At 38.4% G+C, this 27,737-nt stretch overlaps 1 protein-coding gene and 1 non-coding gene across 2 annotated transcripts in view; one reads left to right on the top strand and one right to left on the bottom strand.

Moving 5' to 3' along the window:
* PSD3 (pleckstrin and Sec7 domain containing 3) overlaps positions 1–27,737 on the bottom strand; it is a 573,181-nt gene that overhangs the window by 104,105 nt on the left and 441,339 nt on the right. The window contains exon 10 of the mRNA XM_012557204.2: positions 7,169–7,212. Within this exon, the coding sequence (XP_012412658.2) occupies positions 7,169–7,212 (44 nt within the window). The remainder of the gene's footprint in view (positions 1–7,168; positions 7,213–27,737) is intronic.
* On the top strand, positions 1,811–1,918 carry LOC111821570 (U6 spliceosomal RNA). Its single transcript, XR_002824947.1, has one exon. It is a non-coding gene; the product is annotated as a U6 spliceosomal RNA (small nuclear RNA).

The raw sequence follows: 27,737 nt of genomic DNA, 5'->3' as shown, positions 1-27,737 counted from the left end.
TCACTTATTTATGACAAGAGATTTGGAAGACGGCTACCTGGCCAACTGACTGGAAGAGATCCATATTTATGACTCTTCCCAAGAAAGGTGGTCAAACCGAATGTGGAAATTATCAAACAATATCATTAATATCACGCACAAGTAAAATTTTGCTGAAAATCATTCAAAAGCAGTTGCAGCAGTGTATCGACAGGAAACTGCCAGAAATTCAAGCAGGATTCAGAAGAGGACATGTTAGCTGATGTTAGATGTATCCTGGCTGAAAGCAGAGAATACCAGAAAGATATTTACCTGTGTTTTATTGACTACACAAAGGCATTCGACTGTGTACGAAAACTAAACCAAACCCATTGCCGTTGAGTTGACTCTGACTCATAGCAACCTCACAGGACAGAGTAGAACCACTGCCTGGTGGATTCAAACCGTCAACCTTTTGATTAGCAGCCGTAGCACTTAACCACTATGCCACCAGGGTTTCCATTCGACTGTGTAGATCATAACAAATCATGGATAACATTGAGAAGAACAGAAGTTCCAGAGCACTTAGTTGTGCTCATGAAAAACCTGTACATAGATCAAGAGGCAGTTGTTAGAAAAGAAAAAGGGGATATGCGCGGTTTCAAGTCAAGAAAAGTATGTATCAGGGTTATATCCTTTCACCATACCTATTCAATCTGCATGCTGAACAAATAATCCCAGAAGCTGGACTTTATGTAGAAGAAGAGGGCATCAGAATTGGAGGAAGACTCATCAACAACCTGCATTATGCAGATGACACAACCTTGCTTGCTGAAAGTGAAGAGGACTTGAAGTACTTACTGATAAAGATCAAAGACCACAGCCTTCAGTACGGATTACACCTCAACATAAAAAAAACAAAAATCCTCACAACTGGACCAATAAGCAAAATCATGATAAACGGAGAAAATATTGGAAGTTGTCAAGGATTTCATTTTACTTGGATCCACAATCAACACCCATGGAAGCAGCAGTCAAGAAATCAAAAGACACATTCCATTGGGAAAATCTGCTGCAAAAGACCTCTTTAAAGTGTTGAAAATCAAAGATGTCACCTTGAAGACTAACGTGATCCTGACCCAAGCTATGGTGTTTTCAATCACCTCATATCATGCAAAAGCTGGACAATGAAAAAGGAAAACCAAAGAAGAATTGATGCCTTTGAATTGTGGTGTTGGCGAAGAATATTGAATATACCACGGACTGCCAAAAGAATGAACAAATCTGTCTTGGAAGAAGTAAAACCAGAATGCTCCTTAGAAGCAAGGATGGTGAGATTATGTCTCACATTCTTTGGACTTGTTATCAGGAGGGACCAGTGCCTGGAGAAGGACATCATGTTTGGTAAAGTAGAGGGTCAATAAAAAGGAGGAAGACCCTCAACAAGATGGACTGACATAGTGGCTGCAACAGTGGGCTCAAGCATAACAACAACTGTGAGGATAGTGCAGGACTGGACAGTGTTTCTTCTGTTGTGCGTAGGGTTGCTATGAGTTGGAACCAACTTGACGGCACCTAACAACAACAATAATCATAGTGCCATCACTACAGAGGAGAGAGGTGTCGAGGTGCTGTCACATGAGCCAGAACACGAGGAAACAAATTGTGGTGGAAGCTATACTAGTTGTGTGATTTTGGACTCGTAATGAATGACTCTTTCATTTTCTTCACATGACAGGATTGGGCTGGATCACTACTTTTCAAAAAAGAAATTCTTTTTTTAAGAACAGATACCTGAAAAAATAAATATTAAATGAACTCCAAATACATATTTAAAAAAGATAGCAGTGAAGTGCTTGCTTCGGGAGCACATATAGTAAAAATTGGAATGATACAGAGAAGATTAGCATGACCCCTGTGCAAGGATGACACACAAATTCGTGAAGGATTCCATATTTTTTTAAATTAACTTGAGCTGTAAACTTTCACCTAAAGCATAATTTACCAAAAAAAAAAAGGTAACAGTGGAGCTGCTTTCATTAGTTTGAAACAGGCATGAGGCTTGTGGGAGGCAGAACTTGGTTCCCATCATCCTCCCCTTTGCCCCTCCTCACTCACACCACTTAGGGAGGCTCCTGAGCTATCTCCCTGGAACCCTAGGACTCCATGGAGCACAGTTAGAAAGCCAGTGAATTAAAAACTTCTAAGGTCCCTTCCAATCATAACATTTTATGATTCTATAACCTGACTTCTTCTAAGATTCAACAAGATACCTCTCATGCAAGTACACATTATCCTACAAATTTGCAGCATCAACAGCTTTTCTATAACTATTTTCTAAACTACACCATTGTAGGCTAGACCTTTGGAGAAATGTAGTTCCTTGTATTATCATTATTATTCTTTTTACAGCCTTTTATGAAGTCTTCATTACACTATGCTCAACAAAGGTGGAGATAAAGGGGCAAATCCAGATACGTATTATTTCCTCAGAGAGGTTCTGATCTAATGGAACATTCCTGCAAATAACTACGGTGAGGAGTGGAAACTGATGATACCATCATCATACATTTGCTCAGATAGAGCAAAATGGAAGTTTAAGAGCTGAGATTATTTCTGGTTGGTTAAGATCAGGAAAGATGATGGGACAGGTGCTTTATGAGTTGCACTTTAAAGGAGAGGTAGGCTTTGAACATAAAGGAATGGTGGGGATGTATATTCTAAGCAGAGGTCACTTCATAGACACTGACAAAAAGGCAGGAAGCCATGGGGCATGCACAGAGAACTGTCCATAGTGGCGGCTTGGTGGAAATGGAGGCTGTGTGGAGACAAACAATGGGGAAGAAAATAGATTACTGGCAGAATATGCAGAGCCTAACTGAAGTTTTACAGCAGAGGTGTGCTTCAAATAGATCAAAGGGAAGAGAGACTGGAGGAGGAGGCATTGTTAGGAGCAAAAAGTATGAATACAGCAGTGGGAATGGAGAGGAGGCGTTGTTGGGAGCTGTTTCTGCACTAGGGGATATGGTGGCATGAGGGGAGTCAAACATGGTGTAGATGCTTACATCTAGATTAAGTATGAAAATGCTAGTGTTGCTACTAGAAATGGAAGGTGTAAAAGCAAAGTTGAGAGAGAGAGGACAAGTGTCAAGTGCCAGGAGAAAGGCATTTGGGAGACTATGTCCTGGAGAAAATTGCAAACGTGAAACTGATACTCGGAAAAAAGGTCAGAGCTGTATGTTTATATCTGGAAGCATTTTTACAGAAATAGCAGTTGAAAGCTTTAGGAATGAGTAAGACTGCTAAGACAGAGACTACAGTGAAAAAAGGCAATTCAAAGTGTTGATCTGTGGGAGGCACCAACACTAATAAGATCACAGGAGTCAGCAAAAGAGTGGTAAGAGGTGCACGAGGAGAACTAGGAGCGCATAGCATCCCACAGAATGATACACACAGGCATGCATATTTATCAAGAGAAAAGCTTAGTTCCTGACCTGACAGATCACATAAAATTGATACACAGCACACTGTTTCCTAAAGTAAGTTCTAGAGAACACTGGTTTCTATTAATGTTGAAATGTGCTTTATGATCAAAAAAGGACGTGTTGATTAAAAAAGTTTGGAATACTGGCCCTTTACCTCCCGTAGAAACTCAAAATGTACATTTGATTGTTAAAGATTACAATCCTGCGGTAGAGGAACGCATTCAACTTTGTTAAACTCAGAGTTTATTCAGAAACTCATGTGTCCCATAAACCCCTTTTTTTTTAAATATACTCTGGATACAGCGGTGTTCCTTCCACAGGAAGTCAGCTTGAGCAAACACTGATATACAGTAAAATTCAGACATTGATAGACTATTAAGACTGGAAAGGATATCAGGTGATCATTTAATCTACTCCCGACATTTTATGGGTGAAAAAAGAAAGTTAATTGTATGATAAGCTACCTTACTGCCTTATCCTTGGTAGGTGATGATGAATAAATGTAGATATGTAAGCATATAAAAGAGAGAGAAAGAAAAAGGAAAAACACAAGTAAGGCATTAATTAGAGCTTTAAAAGCTACAACGTTGCTGCCATCAAAGATAACTTGTTTTATGCTAAGTGTTTTAGAACATTTCACAGTGTTACAGGAGGCTTACTAATTGATCTCTTACAGAAGAGGAAATTGTGGCCAGAGGTTAATTCGGCCCTAGTGACCCCACTAGTAAATGGCAGTGCTGGAATTCAAACCCAAATCTGTCTGACTCTAGAGTAGGGCTCCTCAACACGATGCTCCGCTGACTTGACAAGAATCTGCTTCTTATGTAACCTCCCACCATCCGCTTCTAGACAGGACCCAAGATAAAGCGTTCTTGCACAAATTCCCCTCGTAATAATTATAAATAAATCCAATGCACCAAAAATTTAGATTTACAAAACAGGTTCTGGAATACATTTATGCACTTTGTAAAATAACTTCTTTGAAAGTTTCTCTCCCTAGTGTGACTGTTTATAATTATTGTTTTTATTAATTTTCTCTAGACTGCATATTCTGCCAACATCCGGCTATGCCTTTAACATTTCCACAAGACTCTTAAGTATATCATTGACAAAATTTTTCTAGGACACCCACTTCATTCATGAGAGGTAAGTCCAAAGAAAAATTATCACTTTGGAATTTAGACCAAGAATTGTTAATAATACAATCAGTTTTCTCTGAAATGGTACTTTGTCTTTAAATGTTTCATCATATCTGTACCCACAGACATATACCGTACTCCAAAAAAAAAAAAACACAAACAAATCCATTGCCATTGAGTTGATTCTAACTCATAGTGACCCTAAAGGACAGAGTAGAACTGCCCCATAGGGCTTCCAAGGCTGTAAACTTTATGGAAGCATATTGCCACATCTTCCTCCTGCGGAGTGGCTAGTGGGTTCGAACCGCTGACCTTTTGGTTAGCAGCCAAGTGCTTCACCACCATGCCACCAGGGCTCCTTAAGGCACCGTATTTTTATGCAAATAACTTCATTTGTTTGCCAACCATGCCTTACTAGCAACATGTGAAAAAAAAAAAAAATTGGCATAGCAGCGCTTACGAAAATACCCTGTGGGGGGAGGGTGCGGTTGGCAAACAAACATAGAAGGCGTGCGTTATTTGTGTAAAAATACAGTACTACAAATGCATACAAATATCAAAGTCTTAATTCCAAATGTGAATCCCTAATTTAAAACGGTACCATATGACCATACAATAAGTGAAAACAATTCAAGTGGTACTGGTATTTTCCATTCATTGCAGCATATGATATGTGAAATGTAGTTAATTGTTAAATCACTTTTCCCCAACTTGCATATGAAAGAACAAGACATTTCTCAGGTTATGATTCTGGAAACCTGAGTTCATTACAGATTGCTATGTTAGCTCACATGGTAGAAAAATATTATAAGTGCTTAATATCAGTGAAAATCAAAAATAAAATTCACATGTAGTTCTAATGAAAACATGCGTTTTGATCTAGTTTCTTGACAACCTGATATAAAATTTAATAAAGATTCTTATCTAACAACTAAAAAAATAAATCCTTAACTTCTAAGTTTATTAGTTAAAATTTAACAAGGCTAGTATTGTTGGTCTACAGGAATAGGTATAATTTATCTACGATAAACCCATTGAGTCAATTCCTACTCACATCAATCCTATAGGACAGAGTAGAACTGCCCCGTGGGGTTTCTAAGGAGCGGCTGGTGAATTCAAACTGCCAACCTTTTTGGTTAGCAGCCCAGCTCTTAACCACTGCACCACCAGGGCTCCTTTATCTATGTAACCAAAACCCAAACCAAACCCATTGCTGTTGAGATGATTCTGACTCACAGCGACCCTATAGGACAGAGCAGAACTACCCCATAGCGTTTCCAAGGAGTGCCTGGTGGATTCGAACTGCCGATCTTTTGGTTAGCAGCCATAGCCCTTAACCACTACACCACCAGCATTTACATCTATGATAAACGGACTCTAAAATTGGGCTGCTGACATGAGCAAGGCTTCTAGCTCGGGACTGGGCCTGATTCCATTTTCTCAAAAGCTACTTTTACTTCACAATTCCCAGAAAGTTTGCTAACTAGGTCAAGGGTTGCTAACACAATTTGCTTGCACAGTAGTCCCAGGAAGCATCTGACTTTAGCGGTTAAGCCGATTCTCAGAGGGTGCTCTTCAGCTGCCCTGGAAAAAGGTTTTTATAACCTTCCACTCTTCCATAGATATGTATACAAAGTAGAGCACCTACTTAAAAAATTATTTTTTTTTAGTTTATGGTTTTTCCAGTAACAGCCTAGCCACCAACCCACCTGCATATCCCTCTTACGCCTTGCAAGCAACCCAGTTAACGTCAACGAATCCAAAGCATTTTAGCGCTCTGCTTGCCTTTATAAGCGCTTGTCAGAGTGAGCTCTTCGGAGCACTCAGTGATTGTCACTTGTGGTTCCCAGTTCCGACTGTCTCCAGTCTTCAATAAAGCTCTTTACTTTTTTTTTATTTCAACAGAGGCTGAGTTTTACTCTTTGACATCGCTAACAGTATTTCCCAAAGTATGCACCTTGAAACACTACATTTTACTATCAAATAGGTTCAGGAAACATTTACAAACTCTACTCCTCTTTTGGAGATTGACAATATACACTGGCATTGTTTATACAACTTCTTGTAAGTTCTGCAGTTAAAAAGAATTTTTTCAAACTTTAATCAATAATTTCTCAAAGCTTAGAACATTTTTTGGCATAATATCTATCAATATCCTTGTGTGGTTAGTGTTACAGGAAATAGGACTGGAAAGCAGTGATCTATGAGGATGGGAAGGAGAGAATTAAAATAAATAGATGGTGCCAAAATCATCAGTATTGGATTTTGGAATATTATGTAATTTTATCAGCAAATTTTCGTTTAGAATGCTATTTTTTAAAAAAAGGATACATTAAAAAAAGATAACTGTTCATAACATAATAACCAGAGTAAAAGAAGAATAGAAGCATGCTGCATACCAAGTAAAAGACACAGAATACTTAGGAATAAAGATACACTTTAGGTTTTATACAAAGTAGGTAAGACATGGTGTAAAATGAGAACTGGCCATATATATTCTTCTCTAGGATCACTCCCAAGGCATAAAGACTATAAGAAAAGAGCAAGTAGTTCATTTATTAAAAGGCTGGCATCCAGCACACTTACACTGCCCATTCAAGCTTCTCATTCTTGATTGAGTTGTACAGAGCCTGCAAAGAAAGAAAATAAGATGGAATTATTCTTTCCATTCCGTTCCACATTTTGAATTCAGAAAATGACAGCCAAATGGCTTGAGTCAGCAAGCAACTTCTCCACAACCCAGCCATCTAGCCAGGATGAGCATGAGGCTCCTTTTAGGGCATCCTGTTGGCTCTGTAGAGGTGAGGAAACATAGGTGAGGCAAAATGAGCATAAGGTAAGCAGTGTTTTATGAAACTAAGAGACTTAACACAAAGTTAAAAATGTCTGTCATAAATAAGACACATGACACTGTATTACATAAAAATGTCAAGATATGATTAAAATTAGACCATGCAAAATTTGATCCTATAGTTAGACTAGTTTGAGCATTGGGGAATTCAAACCTTTCTCGTTAATGTGGTAAATATAACTGTTTTCATGGCAACTTAAAGAGCAAGATACAGGGAAAGGAGATGTTATGGATTGAACCGTGTTTCTCAAAAAGATAATGTTGAAGTCTAAATGTTCGGTACCTGTGAATGTGAGCTTATTTGGAAATAGAGTCCTTGCAGAAGTTAAGATGAGGTCATTTGGGTGGGGCATTAATCTGATGTAACTGGTGTCTTTATAAGAAGAGAAGAGACAGACACAGACACACAGGGAGAACACCATGTGACGACAGAGGCAGACTGATTTGTCTCCAAGCCAAGGAATGCCAAGGACTGCTGCCAACACTAGAAGCCAAGAGAAAAGGCATGGAACGGATTCTCCCCTAGAGCCTCTAGAAAGAGTATGGCCCTGATGACGTCTTGATTTTGAACTGCCAGCCTCCAGAACTGTGAGGGAATAAATTTCCATTATTTTAAGCCACCAAGTTTGTGGTAATTTGTTATGGCAGCCATAAGGAACTACTACAGGCGACTAAAGCCAGACATGGAAAACAATCTTAGAATAATTTTAGAGATTCTATACCAATGGACTTAAGCTTTTATCATTACGACTTCGTAATTCTGTTTTATAATGAAGTGTCATACTGGCGTTTGGGTGGTAGGGGAGACAGACTGCTTCTTTAGAACCTTGGTAACAAAACTGACACAGTGAAGTCAGCATAAGACTGTCTCCTTGGTCCCTCTGAGCTCTGGCATCATTACATACAAGCTCCTTGTAATCAACTTGCTCCTCTGTAACAACTACCACAGAAAATGCTACTCCACATCTCTAATTTTGAGTAAAATGCTATAAAGAAAACACCAATGCATCTCTAAGATACAAAACCACAACAGCCAATTCAATTGAAGAACAGGATAACTATGTGCACAATATTACAGTGATGATTTTGGAACATTTTTCTTCAAAGAAGTGCCTGGACCTATTAGAACTTGAAGGCTCACAAAGACTTCATTTACTTTGAGATAGGAAAAAAGAGAGTCAGATGACGTGTCCAAGCCTTCGTACTACAAATAAAGAAATGGTAGATCCAGAAAGTTGCCCAAGTACTACAGCAGAACAGACGTAGAAAGACTGCGTCTTCTACTTGTAGTCCTTTCTTGTCCACGTTTAAGGGACTGTATACATGTGTGTAAACAGTAAGACTACATGCCAAGAGTGAATTTCCTTTTTCAACCAAACACTTCCAAACGCAGTACAACATATTTAAGTCACAGATTTTATATTATTTAAGATTTCGTTTCCTTAGCCAGTATCTTGACAAACTTAGTGGAAGTTCTCCATCTGGCTTTAACAGCTAATTTAACTATTGGATAATTATGGTAGCTAATAAAAATTAAGACACATTTTATCATTATCAAGATGGTAAAGCATGTGTCCCCAAATACAAAAATTATGAAACATCAGATTAAAATAAAGGATAAATCCAGGCACAAAGTCCATGCTGTAAGGTGGGTATTCTTTTTGAAAAACTCAAATTTACTGAAGAAAACAACCTATGATTTAGCTAACATCTGATGAAGCTCAACACTTACAAGAGTGCAAAGAGAGTAAAAATCTTAACTCAAGCCTCAGGAGACTCTTGCTGGATAAATGCCTTTTAAATGGATTCTATTACTTGTCTGAGCCATTCTGAACCCACAGGTAATAGTGGGCTGAGAAACTGCAATTGAAAAGAGACAGATCATTAAAGATTCTTTATATACTATCATACTCAATACTATCTAGAGTAATTTAACAATGTGGTAAAGATAAAAAAAAAATCTGTTGATAAAGGCAGACAGTTGAAAATGAAATCTGAGCATCTAAAATTTTTCTAATACATTCAATTCTGCCCTGGAACAAATTTTTTTCATTTATTTTTTGCCCTTGAGAATATTTTGCTAAACTAGAAAATTCTTGCTACTCAATAGGCCAGTACTATCTCACCACCAAAATCTTTCAAGTATCTTGTAAAATTCAACAGACTTGCCACAGAAGTCAAGTCCTCTCCCTGTATATATGATATATAATAGGTCTTATACTGTAACATGAAAAACCTAAAAGGTGGATTACAGCTCTATCATTTTCAATGGCAAAATTACAAAGAAATTTTGCTGAATTTTGTTTAGCACTTTATGATGAGCCATTATTTTTCTTAACAAAATGAAGATGCTTTGCAAATACACCCAACATTCACAACATCCTATCTTTTTATCTATTTAGCCCAGTTAAGAACAGAATTCTCTTGATTCCTCTTATTTCTAATCCAACAGTCATCATTTCCTTTGTTCTGAGGCTGAGACCACACGGTCCATCATTTCAACCAGTCATGTTAATGTCTTCAACTTCTTTGCTCCATTGCCTTTCTGATGTAAAACCCCAAAAAACCAAACCCGTTGCTGTCAAGTTGATTCTGACTCATAGTTACCCTATAGAAAAGAGCAGAACTGCCCCATAAGGTTTTCAAGGAGCCCCTGGTGGATCTGAACTGCCAACCTTTTGGTTAGCAGCCGTAACTCTTAACCACTACGTCACCAGGATTTCCTTTCTGGTGTCACTGATGAGAAATTATATAACTCCTGACCAATTCTACTCACTGACTTCTCCACACTTATATTCCATATATTAGTTAAAGTTTCTTTAGTTTCACATGTCAAAGACCCAACTCTAACTACCTTAATAGCGGCAGATTTATTGGTTCATGGAGCCACATCATTAAAGAAGATGTGGATAGAGCTGGCCTTGGGGATAACTGAACGCAAGGATTTAAAACTTTCCGTGTCTCTTCTCAACTCTTCTCTTTCCATTCCCAACCATCTCTGTCCTTGTTTCTTTCTAATGTGGGCCTTCTCTGCTACAAACACATCCACAGCAAGCAACATTCATGCACATCCTACGTCTCTCAACAAGAGGAAAAAATTAAAACAGTTCTTTCCCCCAGCTCCACAGGCTGATTGTCAGAAATATTTCAAGGGTCAGTCCCTACCCTTAGTGGTCTCAACTGAAGGTATGGGAGTACACACCAGAAATCAGTCAAGAATTTAAAAAAAATATTGATTCTTGGGCCTCACCCCAGCTCTACTGAATCAGAATCAATGGATGAGGAATCTATGAATAAATATTCTCCAAGTGTTCCACAGGTGACTCTGATATAAATCCTTGGTTAAAAGTCACTACTTTGCAAGTTTTCTCTAATTAAAGTTCCTGCAAATTAACCCAGGAGCTACACAACAAATACCTCCACTGAGACTAACTAAGCAAGACTGAATGATTCTTCAAATCTGAAGTTTATCATTTTTAAGAATGAGAAAGCAAAGTAAATTGCTGAAATTACAGAAATCAAGGTATCTTAGTCTAAATTTACTTTTATCTTTGTTCCTCACTTTTAATTGCTTCCCATCTAGATGATAAAATGCAATTTTATTCAAGGTTTAGCACACTCATTGACAGCCCACACGAAGTTCTCTGAAGTTTTTCCCCATTACCATTTATTGTGTAACCATGAATATCTCCCTCCAGGCATTTTGCACAGTCTGTGGAATCTGTATATTTTAGGTCAATCATCTTTAAACTCCAAAGAACTTTTCCCCATCTGTGCTCCCTAAATCATTATGAAGAACACGGAGGATAACATACATGGTTTCCACTCAGTAAAACTGACAGCGACCACAGTGAAATTTGTACCCAGGAAGGGTTATGACACCAACACCACTATGGTTATCTTTTTCAAATGCAATGCTGGCTCATGCAGATTTTTAAGTATAGAATTAAATATGCACTATTCTGGCCATGTTATCAGAGAAACACTATTTGAAAAAGAGATTGGTTAAAATTAATGATAAAACTAGTTATCAAATGAGTTTCTAATTAGTTACGAAAACTCAAAATACCAAACATTAGCGGTCTTCAACTTTTACTTCCTTCTCTATGCCCTAAAATATTGACAAACTACAGTGTTGTTGTTTGTTGTTAGGTGCTGTAGAGTCCATTCCAACTCATAGTGACCGTATGGGCAATGGAATGAAACACTGTCCGGTCCTGTGCCATTCTCACAATCATTGCTATGCTTGAGCCTATCATTGCAGCCACTGTGTCAATCCATCTTGTTAAGATCTTCCTCTTTCTTGCTGACCCTCTACTCTACCAAGGATGATGTCCTTTTCCAGGGACTGATCCCTCCTGATAACACGTCCGAAGTATGTGAAACGAAGTGTCACCATCCTCGCTTGTCTTAGTCATCTAGAGCTGCTATAATAGAAATACCACAAGTGGATGGCTTTAACAAAGATAAATTTATTTTCTCACCGTCTCATTGGCTAGAAGTCCAAATTCTGGGCATTAGCTCCATGGGAAAGCTTTCTCTCTCTGTCGGCTCTGGAGGAAGGTTCTTGTCATCAATCTTCCCCTGGGCTAGGAGCTTCTCTGCGCAGGAACCCTAGGTCCAAAGGACGCACTCTGCTTCTGGCACTGCTTTCTTGCTAGTATGAGGTCCCCAACTCTCTGCTTGCTTCCCTTTCCTTTTATCTCTTGAAAGATAGAAGGTGGTGCAGGCCACACTCCAGGGAAACTCCGTTTACACTGGATCAGGCATGTGACCTGAGCAAGGGTGTTACATCCCAACCTAATGCTCTTTAACCACAGGCAGAGATTATGATTTATAACACATAGGAAAACCACAAAATGGAGGACAACTACACAATACTGGGAATCATGGCCTAACCAAGTTGACACATATTTTTGGTGGATGCTATTCAATCCATGACATCACTTCTAATGAGAATTCTGGCTGTACTTCTTCCAAGACAGATTTGTTTGTTCTTCTGGCAGCCTATGATATATTCAATATTCTTCACCAACACCACAATTCAAAGGCATCAATTCTTCTTTGGTCTTCCTTAATCATTGTCCAGCTTTCACAAGTATATGAGGTGATTGAAAACACCATGGCTTGGGTCAGGCGCACCTTAGTCCTTAAACTGACATGTTTGCTTTTAACACTTGAAAGAGACCTTTTGCAGCAGACTGCCCAGTGCAACGTGCCATTTGATTTCTTGACTGCTGCTTCCATGGGCATTGAAAAACTACATTAGCCCTCATTTAATAAGGTTCCCCTCAAAACCAAATATTTTAAATTGACTCTTTATCTCCTTCCCCAAGTCATGAAGGTTTTTACAACTTTGCAATGTACCAAGTTAGGTTATGAGTAAGGGGCATGCCTTTCTTTTGTAAAGTGACAGAAAGCAACATTCCAATGCCTTGACCATAAGAGTATTCACGTTTCAGGAAGAAGTATATGGTGAAGTTGAGTTTCTGGAAACTGATTCCTTTTAAGCTACCTGTGCTCCTGTAACCCCTGGAAGCTTTTCATGTACTCAGTTTGAAGACCACCATGTTTAAGAATATATATGCATAAACAACCTCATAGACACACTTATCTCTAATTCATGTTGACAAGCATGCTCAGTATAAAGTAACCTATTTTGAATGTGGCCCACTTTGAAGACCACCTTGTTTCAGAATATATATGCATAAACAACTTCATAGAAACATTTATATCTAATTCAGGATGACAAGTATGCTCAGTATAACCTATTTTGAATTCGGTTTGCTTTTTTTCTACATCTAGATAAGGGAGCCCTGGTGGTGCAGTGGTTAAGAGTTCAGCTGCTAACCCAAAGGTCGGTAGTTCGAATCCACTAGCCGCTCCTTGGAACTCCTGTGGGGCCGTACTACTCTCTCCTATGGGGTCTATTATGAGTCAAATTGACTGAACGGCAACGGGTTTTTTTTTAATAGTCAGATACATTAGTTTTTTGGATCCAGCCACCATGTACACAGTTCCAAAATCTATGTCCTGGACAATTAACTAAACCTTGTGTTGTGGTGCACTTACAAACTCAGCCAGTGACTGCAAAAACATCTATTAAGTAAATAAATGTTTGACTCCACTGAGTGGATGTCTGGGCTTCAAACCTATTTGGTTGGAACCCATGCTGAGAATTTACATTCTAACAAGTTCCCAGGAAGTTATACATAAGAATCACCTGGGGATCTTCTTAAACTGTAGATTCTGATTCAGTGCATATAGAGTGGAAATTCAAATTCTCAGCAGGAAACTTCTTAGAAATGCAAATTCTCAGCAGGGCTTCTAACCTGAATGAATTTGAAGCCCTGGTAGATATACATAAACAAATTCATTATGGAAACTAGAAAATTAACTTAAAAGCTCTTACCTTATTGAAGGAGCCCTGGTGGCACAGTGGTTAAGAGCTACGGCTGCTAACCAAAAGGTCAGCAGTTTAAATTCACCAGCTGCTCCTTGGAAACCCTGTGGGGCAGTTCCACACTGTCTTATCCTATAGGGTCGCTATGAGTTGGAATCAACTCGATGATAACAGTTTTTTTTTTATCTTATTGAAAGGGAATCTGAAGTATAATATGTATTCTTCATCCATGTAATAAACATTTGGAGCACATTCCGTAGACTAGGGCAGCATTATGCTAGATGCAGATGAATCCCCTTTGCCTTCAGGGGCTTTTTACATAATGAAGACAGAAAGTGCTGCTCACCCTGACTGAACTTTACCTAGTACAGAATCAGTTAACCAAATCAAATTTTTTACTTCCTAGTTACAGTGTACAAGACACTTTTATACATGGTATCTAATATGTTACATATATTTTCTTTAGAGAAAAATTAGATAGAAGAGAGAACAGATTCAATCTCAAGACTAAAGAATTTGTGGGAGGCAAGGGGGGTGTACCTGGCTGTGTCACTAAATTGTCAGTTTAAGACAAATCATTTCATTTACCTGGCCTTCATTTTCTTCATGGGTAATATAAGAAGGTTCCATAAGGTTATTTTTTGACCCCTCTCCAGGTCTACCATTCTATGAGTCTACTTGAAAAAGACCTTAGAAATCAATGGGCCAAACCCCCAAACTATTTCTTTTCCTCGTCCCTGCTTTCTTTTTCCTCCACACTAAATTTTCTGTCATGGTGATTCATTCACAGCATCATTCCCTGCTTCCAAATCCCAAGCATGGCTCTTACAAATGAATGAATGAATGTGTATTTTTAAACTGAGTATAAACAAGCATGTGTGAGAGAGAAAGAGGGAAAAGTAGGGGAAGGGGTACAGATGAGGGAGAGAGAGAGATTGATTCTCCTGGGGGGAAAGGGTTTTGGGTTTGCCTGATTTTCTTTTGTCAAATGCACCTTTGTGAGCTGAAATAGCCTGAATCACCATTTCTTCATTATTATTGCAAAAAAACAAACAAACAAAAATGTCCTAACACAAGAAAATGATGGGTGCAGACAAGACAATAATACTAAATAAGCACAACTCCCAAAGGATTTGGTAAGCAGCTCTGGAGGCACACTGAACCAAACTTGAAAGTGAATAAAAACATAACTGCTAATTATCATTTGTACTAACTCAATACTCCAAGCCTTTATATTCCTCTCTTGAAACCTTAAACCACAATATCCAGTGTGTTTTTATTTGTTGGTTTTGGGGTGACTTGGTCCATAAGGTGTCATGAGTATTTGTACAGAACACATTCCTAGTGCCTTTCTTCACCCTGAAATTGTTTTGTGTTTGACTGGCTGCTAGGCCTTTGGGAAAGTTTCTTAAATGTACAGGTACAAATAACACTATTTCAAATGTAAACAATTTTTTAAATATGAAGCTCCTTGTTGAGCAAAAGGTATAAATAGAAAATAATTTTCCCTTTGTCGAAACTATAAACATTGAATGAATCATCCTGAATATCAAGTCCAAATGCTGGTCCAACAACAAAAAATACACCACGAGTTATAAACTCAAATGTCTAGAGGATCAAGTAAACCCCAAGTAAACCCAAAAAAACACAAAACCCACTGCCGTCAAGTCGATTCCAACTCATAGTGACCCTACAGGACAGAGTAGAACTGCCCCATAGGGTTTCCAAGGAGTGCCTGGTGGATTCAAACTGCTGACCTTTTTGGTTAGCAGCCGAGCTCTTAACCACTACATAGCAGAGAAGCAGGGAGACAACAAAAATGAGTAAAGTCGGCCGAAGAGAGACTTCAGTGAGTTGGAGAAAGCCCCATCTGCAAGGCAGCTAATACTCAGCTGCAGCCTGATTTAAACCAGGAGGAAAGGGTAAATTCATTACTGCTAGCTCTTCTTATTTTTTAGAAATTGCTAGAACTACAAAGCTGGCAAATTTTCAAGTCTGGCAACAGAAAGAGCAACAAAACCACCAAATCCACCGTGGGCCAGACAAAACACATCTGCTGTCCAACAGCACACCAGTTCTGGACCTCTGTCTAGACTGATGTGATTAAAAAAACTGCAAAAAAGCCATGAGAAACACTAAATAGATACAACAAAACTCCTTCCCAGTTTATGATTTAGAGATTTCCACTTCTGAATATTTGATGTTTCACCTGATAGGATTTCTATGACTTTGCGATGATGCAGCCATTCATCAGTAGAACCAGTGGATATTCCATACATGATCACAGCAAAGCTATTAATGAGGCTGCACTATGTGGGCCATTGTGTGGAGTTTTACTTTCATTTAATGTCATTTAAATGTCATAGCAACTACAAAAGGTATACTATCCCCACTTTGGAAATGACATAATTCACACCTATAAAGGCTAATAACCTGCCAAAGGTCAAACAGGTAAGAAGCAAGCAGCAAGCTGAGGATATGAACTCAGATCCATCTGATGCCAAGGCCTGTGCTCTTAAACTGCACAAATCATGACACAATGCTAACTATAGCTATATGTACATATACACACACACAAACATGTATTTATTTTAAATTAATACAAAGGTTATCAGTGATAAATTTTATAACTTGGATAAATGTGGTTTGGAAAAAAAAACCCACCGGAAATTAGAATTTCGTAAGTTAAAAACAAACAAACCCCAGTACTATCCATATTCTGCCTTCATTTCCTAGCCTTTTACTTTCTGTTAGATCAGCTCAGGACCCGTTATTCAGTTTAATTAAAAACAATGTTTTCACAGGGAAAGATATTCATAACCCTAAGTTCATAGCTAAGAAAACTTAAATTGTCAATTCAGATTTTCCCTTAACATGTTATTGAATCTTTATAATTTGTCTGCTCCATCTGCCTATATAGCATACCTTGCTTAATTCCTCATTATTGTATTTCTCCACCGCACAAATACTTCATTGTAACACATTCTGATACATCAGGGGAAATATTTTTATAACTACTGGACAATGATTAGAATGCACATTTTTCTTACAATGTTGTTAGGTGTTGTCAATTAGATTCCGACTCATAGCAACCCTACGTGACAGAGCAGAACTGCCCCATAGGGTTTTCTAGCTAGTAATCTTTACGGGAGCAGATCGCCAGGTCTTTCTCCCAAGGAGACTCTGGGTGTGTTAGAATGGCCAACTTTTGGTTAACAGCCAAGCGCTTAACCATTGTGCCACCGAGGGTCCTTTTTTTCTTATAATAGTATAGTAGGACTAAAGTACATCATATTATATAACTCTTTATACAGTATAGTGTAAAATATTTTTATAACTATTAAAAAAAAAAAGAAAACCCATTGCCGTTGAGTCAATTCTGACTCACAGTGACCCCCATATAGAACAGAGTAGAACTGCCCCATAGGGTTTCCAAGGCTGTAAATCTTTACAGAAGCAGAATGCCACATCTTTCTCCCATGGAGCGGCCGGTGGGTTCAAACTGCTGACTTTTAGGTTATTAGCTGAGCTTTTAACCACTGTGCCACCAGGGCTCCCTTTTTGTTAACTACAAAAAATCAAAAAACCAAACCTGGTGCCATCGAGTCGATTCCAACTCATAACGACCCTACAGGACAGAGAAGATCTGCCCCATAGGGTTTCCGAGGAGTGGCTGGTAGATTCAAACCGCTGACCTTTTGATTAGCAGCTAAGCTAACTACTAGATGACAGTAATTCATGTATTTTTCTTATAACAGTATAATATAAACAAATCTTCCCTTAAAGTCATTCACTCATTCATTTATACATTCAGTCAAGAAACATTTACTGAGTCCCTACTACCTGGTAGGTATTATTATTTAAAAACCAAAACCAAAAACATCATTGTCGTCGAGTCAGTTTTGACCCATAGGAACCCTACAGGACAAAGTAGAATTGCTCACAGAGTTTCCAAGGAGTGGCTGGTGGATTTGAGCTGCCAAACTTTTGGTTAGCAGCCGAGCTCTAAACCACCATGCTCTAGGTATTATTACAGGCACCGGGAATCCAGTGTTGAACATACAGATATAGAACTTAGATTATAATGACTTGGAAAGACAATAAACAAATAAGAAAAATAAAAAGATAATGCCAAATTCTATCATTACTGGTAGAATAACAGATCATTATTACAAGGTAACTGAAATAAGATAATTCAAAACAGTAGCCTTAGACTGGTTGGTGAGAGAGAGCCTCCCTGAGAAGATATTTAAGAAGAACAAGAAGCCAGCCATGCAAAGATAAGGGGAGGAAGCAGTGAGTAGCTCCTAGGCAAAAAACAAGCTTGGTGGGTCTGAGAAACAGCAACAAGGCCAGCAAGGCTGAAGCATGGTAGGTACGCAAATGTGGTATGCAAGAGTCAACTAGCTACACAGACCAGAGGGCTTCTGAACTAGGAAACGGTTAGTATCTTATTCATGTGTGTTGAGCAACCACTTGGAAGATTCTAAGCGGGAGAGTGAACTGCTCTGATTCACGTTTTTAAAGGTTGCCCTGGCTTCTGCGTGGAGAAAGGACAAGAGAGCAAGAGAAGCAGTCATGAGACTGGTGGTATGCAGGTGAGAGGGAACACGGCTTGGACTGGGGTGATGGCAGTAGTGGATTTGGGATGTATCAGGCAATCTTCCTAAATTACGGGAGAAGCACGGCCCATTTTCATACACTTCAAGCAAAAAGAATAAAATTGGATATGACAAAGTTTCAACAATAGCACCAGAAATATATTGCTGTACATCAAGATGTAAAGTCATTTGAGCTGAGGATCAGGTAGATATGTTAGGATATATTGTTAAAGAAAAAAAAGGTACAAAAAAGTGTGTATGGTATGCTCCCATCTGTGGAAAAAATGTATATATATATACGTATGGAACATTTCTGAAAGGATACACATTGACAGTGATTGCCTCTGGCGAGGGCAACTGGAGGTATAGGGTGGGAGATGGAATTTTCAATGTATAACCTTCCTTATTATTTTAATGTTTTACCACATCATGCATGCATTACTTTTCCAACTAAAAAAACAAGTCATTTCACTTAACGACATTAGATTTTAAACTCCATGAAGATGTGATTGAGGCATATGCCTCTCTTTAGTGCCCAAAATGCCTCATAAATTGTCTTGATTACAGCAAATGTTTAAAGAAAACAAAGAAGAAAAAGATCTCAATGATAATGATGCTAAACACCACAAATGTGATGGGAAGGATCACACATAGAGAAAAAGAAAACTGGATTAGAAATTAGCTGATCTGGATTTGAATCCTGCTTCTTTAATCAGCCGTGTGACTTTAGGCCACTGGTCCAGTTCTAAGCTTCAGTGTCTTCATCTGTAAGACAGCAACACCTATCTCACAGGACTGTGAAGATGAAATGAAACAACTGACTTGAAAACATTTATATTCTGTAAAATGAAACGTAAATAAAAGATGCTATTGTTATATGTGCTCTACTCCTGTCTTCCTTAGCCTTTATAGGGTGCTTGAATTTAAATACCCAGAATTTGCCCATTCCACTCCCCTTAGCCAATCAATACCTGATGCTGCCATTATCTGGAATCAGTGTAGGCAGGGATTAAGGAATGTGAGGGTCCTAAACACAGATAATCTGTGGTGCCCTTCTTCTGCTTATTCACGCATTTGAACAGGATATGTAGATTATACAGGTGTGTGTGTATATATGCGTGTGTTTTAGCTATCCAGGATGTAACCTCTTTTTAAACGTAACTATTAATATTAGCGATTGAATGCAAAAGCGGCGTCATTTTAGCAGAATGAGATGAACTGGATAACATTTTTAGCGGATGCCAGGTACTCAGATTTTACTATATACCACATTTTCTACAAAAAGAATATTTCACATATTCTACAAGAAAGAAAATGAGACAGTGAACTAAGTTGTTTCAACAATCAATGTAAAATTCTGTTGATCTCCCACAATGAAAAACTGACTTTCACCTATTTTGCTTTAAAAGGCTCATACTTCAGTTTTGATGCTTGTTTCTTAATAAATGCTACAATTATAAATGTACAAATGAAAGATGCCATAAAAGAAAATTTAATGATCAGAAAACAATTACAACAAGTTACTATATTTTATTTTTAGAGATTTTTCATTTCAAACATGTTATAATTAAAAACATTTCTTTCTATTCTTTTCTCTTACAAATTCTTCAATGATTTCATTACAATTAAGCTGCCAAACAATATCTACTTTGATAGATAATAAGGATAATGAATCGAGTCTTTCTTGAATCATGGTTGTACGCTGAGGGTTTTTGAGTCTGTAGATGAAAATGTGCATTCTGCTGTGCAGTTTGTGATCATTAAAGTTAGGAGTATGCATAAAGCAATTTCAACACTGGGAAATGTGCACTATATTTTATCTTGTATTATGGAATTATACATGCTTAAAAAAACCAAACCAAATCCATTGCCGTCGAGTCAATTCCGACTCATAGTGACCGTACAGGACAGAGCAGAACTGCCACATAGGGTTTCCAAGGAGCAGCTGGTGGATTCAAACTGCCAACCTTTTGGATAGCAGCCGAACTCTTAACCAGTATGCCACCAGGGTTTCCTATACATGCCTACATAAGTAAAATTTGTCTTTCCTGAATCTGTAAATTTAGTTCTCATGTAAGAATGAAATGTTGCATTTCTCCGTAAAGGTTTGTATTTAAGCCATCAGAAGTCTGCACAAATTTCTTGGATGCCTTCATGCATTCTTCATCAGGTATATCCACATTATTTAAGAAAGGAAATCTATTTGAAACAACTTCACACACTTTCACCCTTCTTTTCATGCAAGATCAAGTGTGCCAATAATGGTGAAGTATTTGGTTATGCATAATTGATCTCTGGCATTTAATGATACTTCTGGAGCACTTCAGTCATTTACTTGTTTCTTTCTAGTGCTTCTGCGATGGTGAACTACTAGATAATCAGTTATTTGGCAGTATTTGTTTTGTCGTACCTTCAAAATTTTCAAAATCTTCTCTTAAATTATGTAAATACCTTGTTAATAACTGGTAGAGATCTGTGCATGTCTTTAAGTTTACTTCTGAATCTTGGAGAGCTTGATTTGTCCAATGAAAATGCTACAATATATCATTCCACATAACCAACATAAACATATACTATAGTGTTTGCATTTTGTTGGCAATGTTTTTAGCTTGTCTTTTGGTATCTCCTTTTTGTTACTGGACTTCAGCAGTATTTTCTAAGGCATCTAGAATCTGAGTGTATGATTCCAGGCTAGCACTCATTACTACAGTATATGCTTCCCAACATGTACTAGAAAGACATTTTAATACTCAGTCATTGCCTAAATATGTTTTAGGAACTGCCCATCAGTGAGTATGTTGCTGTTGTGAGGTGCCGTCGAGTTGGTTCTGACTCACAGCGACCCTACCTAGAAAAGAATAAAACACTGCCGGTCCTGTGCCATCCTCACAATCGTTGTTATGCTTGAGCCCATTCTTGCAGTCACTGTGTCAATCCACCTCGTTGAGGGTCTTCCTGTCCTCTTTTTCCCTGACCCTCTACCTTACGAAGCATGATGTCCTTCTCCAGGGACTGGTCCCTCCTGATAACATATCCAAAGTATGTGAGACGAAGCCTTGCCATTCTTGCTGTTAAGAAGCATTCTGGCTGTACTTCTTCCAAGACAAATTTGTTCGTTCTCCTGGCAATCTATGGTATATTCAATGTTCTTCGCCAACACCATAAGTCAAAGGCATCAATTCTTCTTTGGTCTTCTTTATTCATTGTCCAGCTTTCTCATGCATATGAGGCGACTGAAGACACCATGGCTTGGGTCAGGCGCTTCTCAGTCCTTAAAGTGACATCTTTGCTTTTTAACACTTTAAAGAGGGCTTTTGCAGCAGATTTCCCCAATGCAATGCACCATTTGATTTCTTGACTGCTGCTTCCATGGGCATTGACTGTGGATCCAAGGAAAATGAAATCCTTGACAACTCTTCAGTCTTTTCTCCGTTTATCATGATGTTGTTTACTGGTCCAGTTGTAAGGATTTTTGTTGTCTTTATGTTAAGGTGTAATCCATACTGAAGGCTGTAGTCTTTGATCTTCATCAATAAGTGCTTCAAGTTCTCTTTATTTTCAGCTAGGAAGGTTGTATACGTGGCAAAAATGTGTAGAATAACTGAACAGTATGGAAAAAAAATCACCTGCTTCCGGACAGCAATCTACTGTGATAAATATGTTTTGGAAGTGCTCCTACAAGATGAAGTGAATGCACAGTACATAGTATGAAAATCGCATATTCATTAAGTTCTAAAATTTCTGGTGCATGCCTTTATAACACCCTGACATATCAGCAGCACTGTCACAGGACTTTTCATTTCTTCCTTAAAAAGATAGCCCACGTTTAGCGATTGTTATAATGACAGCAACAACGCATCGTAAAACGGCTTTCCAATACTGACTTTCTTCATTAATTTGTGTGTCCAGTTCATGAGTTAAGCCAAACCATGTATTCGGTTTAAATGGGACAATACACAATCTCTGAATTAAACCGTTTTCATGTTTATCAATCATATTTGAGTTGTGCCAATCGCTAAACCCATCTGTAGCAAATCGAAAACTAAATGATTTAGGACTCATTAGTTTGCAAACAAAAAATTATACAGAGCCGACTGATGGAGAATACAGTAGATACTCCCTCTTATAATTTTCACCATTAGCTTTGCACCCAGAAATTTTCAACACAAATTTTCAAATGGTTCCCTGTAATGTTGACAATCACTTGGCCCTCTTTCAATTCAATAATTTACATCATTAGAAGAAAAATTATTCTACAAAGCAGGATCTGTATTTCTGTTATTTATGGGATCTACAGATGCAACAATTTCAGTTTCTAAAATAGTTTCACTTTCTACACCAGTATTAATTTTTTTACTACAGCAAGGAATGGATGCCGAATTTGGAACAAATTGTGTCATATTCGTATTGCTATTAGTAATTTCAGCACTAGCAAAATACCTGTACAATGATTTGCACCCATTAAACTGGAATGTTCAATGGAAAAAGTCTCTTTAGTTTCATTACTTTTTAAAAAGAAAGTTAATTTTGGAATTGTCTTTATGGATTCACAAATCCTTTTCTTTTTATCTTCTGCAAGCTTTCATTTTTGTGCTCCACTTAGTTGTTGCTGTTTCATTTTACCTGATATAAAAGTACATCATTTTTTAAATCTCATTCTACTGTAGCAAATAAAATTGAATATTGAAAATACACAAAATTTAAAAAAACAAGTAAAATTTAGAAAATAAAATTTACATTCAAATTTGGACGTTAATACAAAAATTTATATTTGGAAATTAGTAACTAAAAACAAAATTGATTTGGAAATGTGTAATTTTGCTCTTCAGGTCTGAGACAGTCAAAAGAAACAGTACTTACAAGGCAGTCAGAAATAATTTCATTTGTTTATCATACGATGTCTGTTGGAAGGCCCTTTGCAGATCTCTATGAGTGTTTTTTGCCTTGAAATAATACTTAAAAACTTGTGCGCTCACTTTCTGTCCTTTGATGCTGTGTCTTCAGTTTATTGGACTACTGCTGACACCCAACAGGGGGGAGAGCGTTTGCTAAGAGCATGATACAAATATAAGGGTACGCTCAATTTGAAAACATGTTTTGGTTCGATTTTCGCAGGACCAGACACGTCATGAGTCATGTGATTATAATGCCACTGGAACATTCTTGTGGTCGACGACAGAACTGAATGTGAGGTTATACCCGATGAAAAGGAAAATATAATTGTTATCATACACAATTTATACAATGATATCAATTTCAGTCAGTGCCCTGCCATGTCCCTTCCTCTGCGGCACTCACTTTTCCTTGTGTCCTGTCTGCTTGGCATCTCCGGATCTTTGCTTTGGACAACTGGCGCCTCTGTTTTGTTGATGCCCTAAGCATGTGCTTACCTTGCTTATTGGGTAATCCATCCCTTAACGTAACCAAGTGTATGCTAGAAATATCATTTAACTCTGAGACTACTTTCCCCTCCTAAAAACAGAAAAGTCTAACCTCAAAAACTGCGGGGGAAGGGAGAGGGGAAAAGGTTTGCAGGGCTTTGAGTTCTCGGATGAGATTTCTTTTTTCATTTGTACAACAGCTAGCTCTATCATCCTTTATTAACTTCTTTTTTTGTCCCCAATATAAACAGAAATTTCTATCCTTAATGATTTCACTCTTAGAAACCCTATAGGACAGAGTAGAACTGCCCCGTGGGGTTTCCAAGGAGCAGCTGGTAGATTTGAATCACCAACTTTTTGGTTAGCAGCCGAGCTCTTAACCATTGTGCCACCAGGATTGCTATGGGTCAGAATCGACTCGATGGCAACAGGTTTGGTTTGGTTTTTTGGTTTTAATGCCTTTGCTGAGGTTTTTTTAATTCCACGAGGCTAGGCTGAATACATAAGGTGTCCATGAGTTGGAGCAACTTGACAGCAACTGACAACAAGGCTGGATGTCTCATAAGGAGTGAATACTTTCTATGGCTGACATTTACTGAGTGCTACTATGTGCCAGGAAACCCTGGTGGTGTAGTGGTTGAGAGTTCAGCTGCTAACCAAAAGGTCGGCAGTTCAAATCCACCAGGTGCTCCTTGGAAACCCTACGGGGCAGTTCTACTCTGTCCTATAGGGTCACTACGAGTAGGAATCAACTTGATGGCAACGGGTTTGGTTTTTTTTCTTTTTGGTACTATGCGCCAAGCTCTGAACGGAACACTTGCATGCATTATTTCATTTAATCCTTATAACGATCTGTAAGGTAAGTATAATTATTCCTGACAAAATCATTTTGATTCTCCTGTAATCCAGATTTCTGGATTCAGGGAACTGGGGTGACCCACCCAGACCAGCTGCCCTTAGATGTCATTTTGAACCTTGAAGGAATGGGTTCCCTGGAGTCACCTTCAGGTCAAACAACAGCTTTGTGAGCAGCTTAGCGGAGAGTGTTTTGCCTTAGGCATTGGGATCTTTTGGAAAATTATTTATGTGTAGCCAACTTCAAGAAGCAGGAACATCAGGTCTGACCAGAGGCTATGTTTTAGGATGTATGGTGTGTCCTTGATGATTCTGTTTCTGTCACCCGGACTCTGAAGCCCTGCTCATGCTTTGATCTTCTCTTCTGAGAAATAAACATGACAATGACCTATATAACCTGCTTTTACTGTCCCCTCTTTGGAGTACCTTCCTGACATGTGCAGCCGAATTCGAATCATATCTACTCACAATAAATATATTCTGTTGCCCTAATTTTTGGCGTTTCTCTAAGCAATTTAGATTTTGACACTCCACTCCACTGATCTGGAAACCAGGGGTTAGGCAGATGGCTACTTGTTGCAGGTTGTATGTTACTACATGAAATACACTATGTCCAGTTAAATGTGAACTTCAGATAAACAATAAATAACTTTCGTAGCATGAGTATATCCCAAATATTGCATGAGATATATGAAAATATTATATACTGTTTATCTGAGATTCACGTCTAACTTGGTGTCCTCTATTTTCATTTGCTACCTCTGGCAATCACACCTAGGCAAAAGAGTTAGTAAGTGGTAGGACTATCTGACCCCAGAGTCCATATTTTTATCCACTACTTTACACAGTCTTCATAATTAAAACCTTTCTAAATGAACTTGTTATGACTGTCAACACCCTTCTCAGAAGAGGATATGTATCCCAGATATAAGAGGTAGTCTTATTGAAGTATAGTAGGAAACACAGCAATATATAGTATGAAAAGGTTATTTTTTTTTTCTTCAACCCAAAGTAGACATTAAAAACAAGTATAAAAAACATAACGTGGATGTGATTTACTGCAGCAATCCTTAGAGCCTGATAGCTTGGAAAAGCTGATGCAATTAGAGTCTTAGTGAATCATCTTTTTCCATATACGAATACATGAGTTATGGTTAACTTCCAAACTATGTCTCAGCATACAGAACTATTCCCTGACCTATGTAAGTATCATGATTCCTGTGTGGGACAAAGAACTTGGTTTGGTCCTTGTCCCTGGTTCCTGAAAATAGCCCTTGGAATTCTCCAGCATCAAGGTGCCTTTGTTTTCTGAAACAGCTAGGCAACACTTAAACTTGTGTAAAGGAGTAGGGACTACACAAGTTCCACCCTGGAGCAAAACTGAGGAAGTGAGGGGGCATGAGGTAGTTATTCATGCATATTCATTAGTTATACATATATGCATTGAAGACCCAATGACTAGGGGATCCTGGACCCTAGAGCTTTCTCTTTTAGGGCTTCTGGATTGGTGAGAACATTCCTACATGGGAGAGGATGGCATATCGCTGGGGACAATGGAGGCCCAGTGCTGGGAACTCTCCCAGACCTTGCTTGATGCTATGCATCTCTTTGATTGTATCCTTTCTGATGATAATAAATGGGTAACTGTAAGCTTTGGTAACAGCCTGTGTGAATTTTATGAGCCATTTTAGAAAGTTAAGGAACCTACAAGGGACAATAAGACTCTGACTTAGCTTGGAGTGACTGATTCAGAGGGAAGATCGCAGGCAGTCATAAGGATGGTCCTGTCTCATGAGGAACCAGCTTTGGATGGCTAGTGGACAGAAGAGGGCTGAACAAGCAGTCAATTTGTGGAGACCCAGCTATGGGTGGCTGGGCTGACAGAGAAAGACTGCACGGGCAGTCAATGAAGAAGGACTTCTTGTTTGTGTCCTATCCCCAGGTGGCTTGGGGGAGATGGGGCTGGTGTGAAGTACAGCGAGTTGTGCAGACTCCTCCTGACTCTATGGTTGGTCCCCGATGACCTCGCTCCAGGCAGCAAGGGAAAAAGTCTGACCTAACACTGAGTAGTTAGGGTAAGAGAGGAAGTGCCACGAAGGCAGCTGGTAATGAGGAATGGAGATGTGCGAAGGTGAAGCCCGGGTCCACTTCCAGATGGCAATCGGATTCATGCTGAGTCTTACCTCACATTAGCAATGAAGGTGGGGTATGCCCACCTTGCCTCTTTTGTAGTACAGTTAGTAGTGTTGCAATTCCCAAATGTATTAAGTTTATAGTCACCTTCTGATTTTGTTTTTAATTCTTATACTATGATCTGATCCTCTGGAACTGTGATTTATTTATCATAAACTGTGTGGACTTGGTTAGCTGAGCTGTGTCTTTGAAAAATATAACCACAACCAATATTTTCAAAGACTCTGAATTGTACTTGCTATAATCTATTAGACACCTCTTGTTGGTAAGTTTTAATTGTCAGGAAGCAACAGGCATACCGTAATAAAGAATGCCTCGTAATTTCAGAACATAAGGAAAAGATAATTCCAACTAGCCTCATAAACTACATGTAGTATTTTTTAAGTATCTAAGAAAAATGATCAATTATATTTAATGACTGTGAATGTGGCAATGAAGTTAATGCACACAGCTAAAATATAGTTAGCCCGGTAATACGTGGAGTCCTCTTTGTAAGTGGCTTGTAAAAACCAATCACTGGGGGACTTTGACATTTACAGAGAACACCAGGCGTGGCATTTGTTCTCTCTCATTTCCGTGCATTAGATAAAGCAACGAAGACAAACCAAAGGCAAATGGACTTTATCCAAAACAATCCAAACAGTCAAACTGAATAATCTAATCCAATGCCTGCCAGGCTTTTGGATGTTATGAACAGGAAATTTTTCAAAAGAAATTTGGAGGACCCACAAAGAATTGTCAGTTTTTCATTCTGCGAAGTGAGGAAATAAATGAAAACAAAAACAAAACACCACTATCACCAGGATTCCATAAAAATAAGCAGCAAAGACAATCTCAGAATAAAGAACTGTGTTTCCCAAGAAGGGGCCAG

The sequence above is a fragment of the Trichechus manatus genome, unplaced genomic scaffold (assembly GCF_000243295.1).
Source record: "Trichechus manatus latirostris isolate Lorelei unplaced genomic scaffold, TriManLat1.0 scaffold00090, whole genome shotgun sequence".
Classification (NCBI taxonomy): Eukaryota; Metazoa; Chordata; class Mammalia; order Sirenia; family Trichechidae; genus Trichechus; species Trichechus manatus.
Note: the sequence above shows the minus strand (reverse complement) of the source record. Positions and strands in the feature narration are given on the sequence as shown.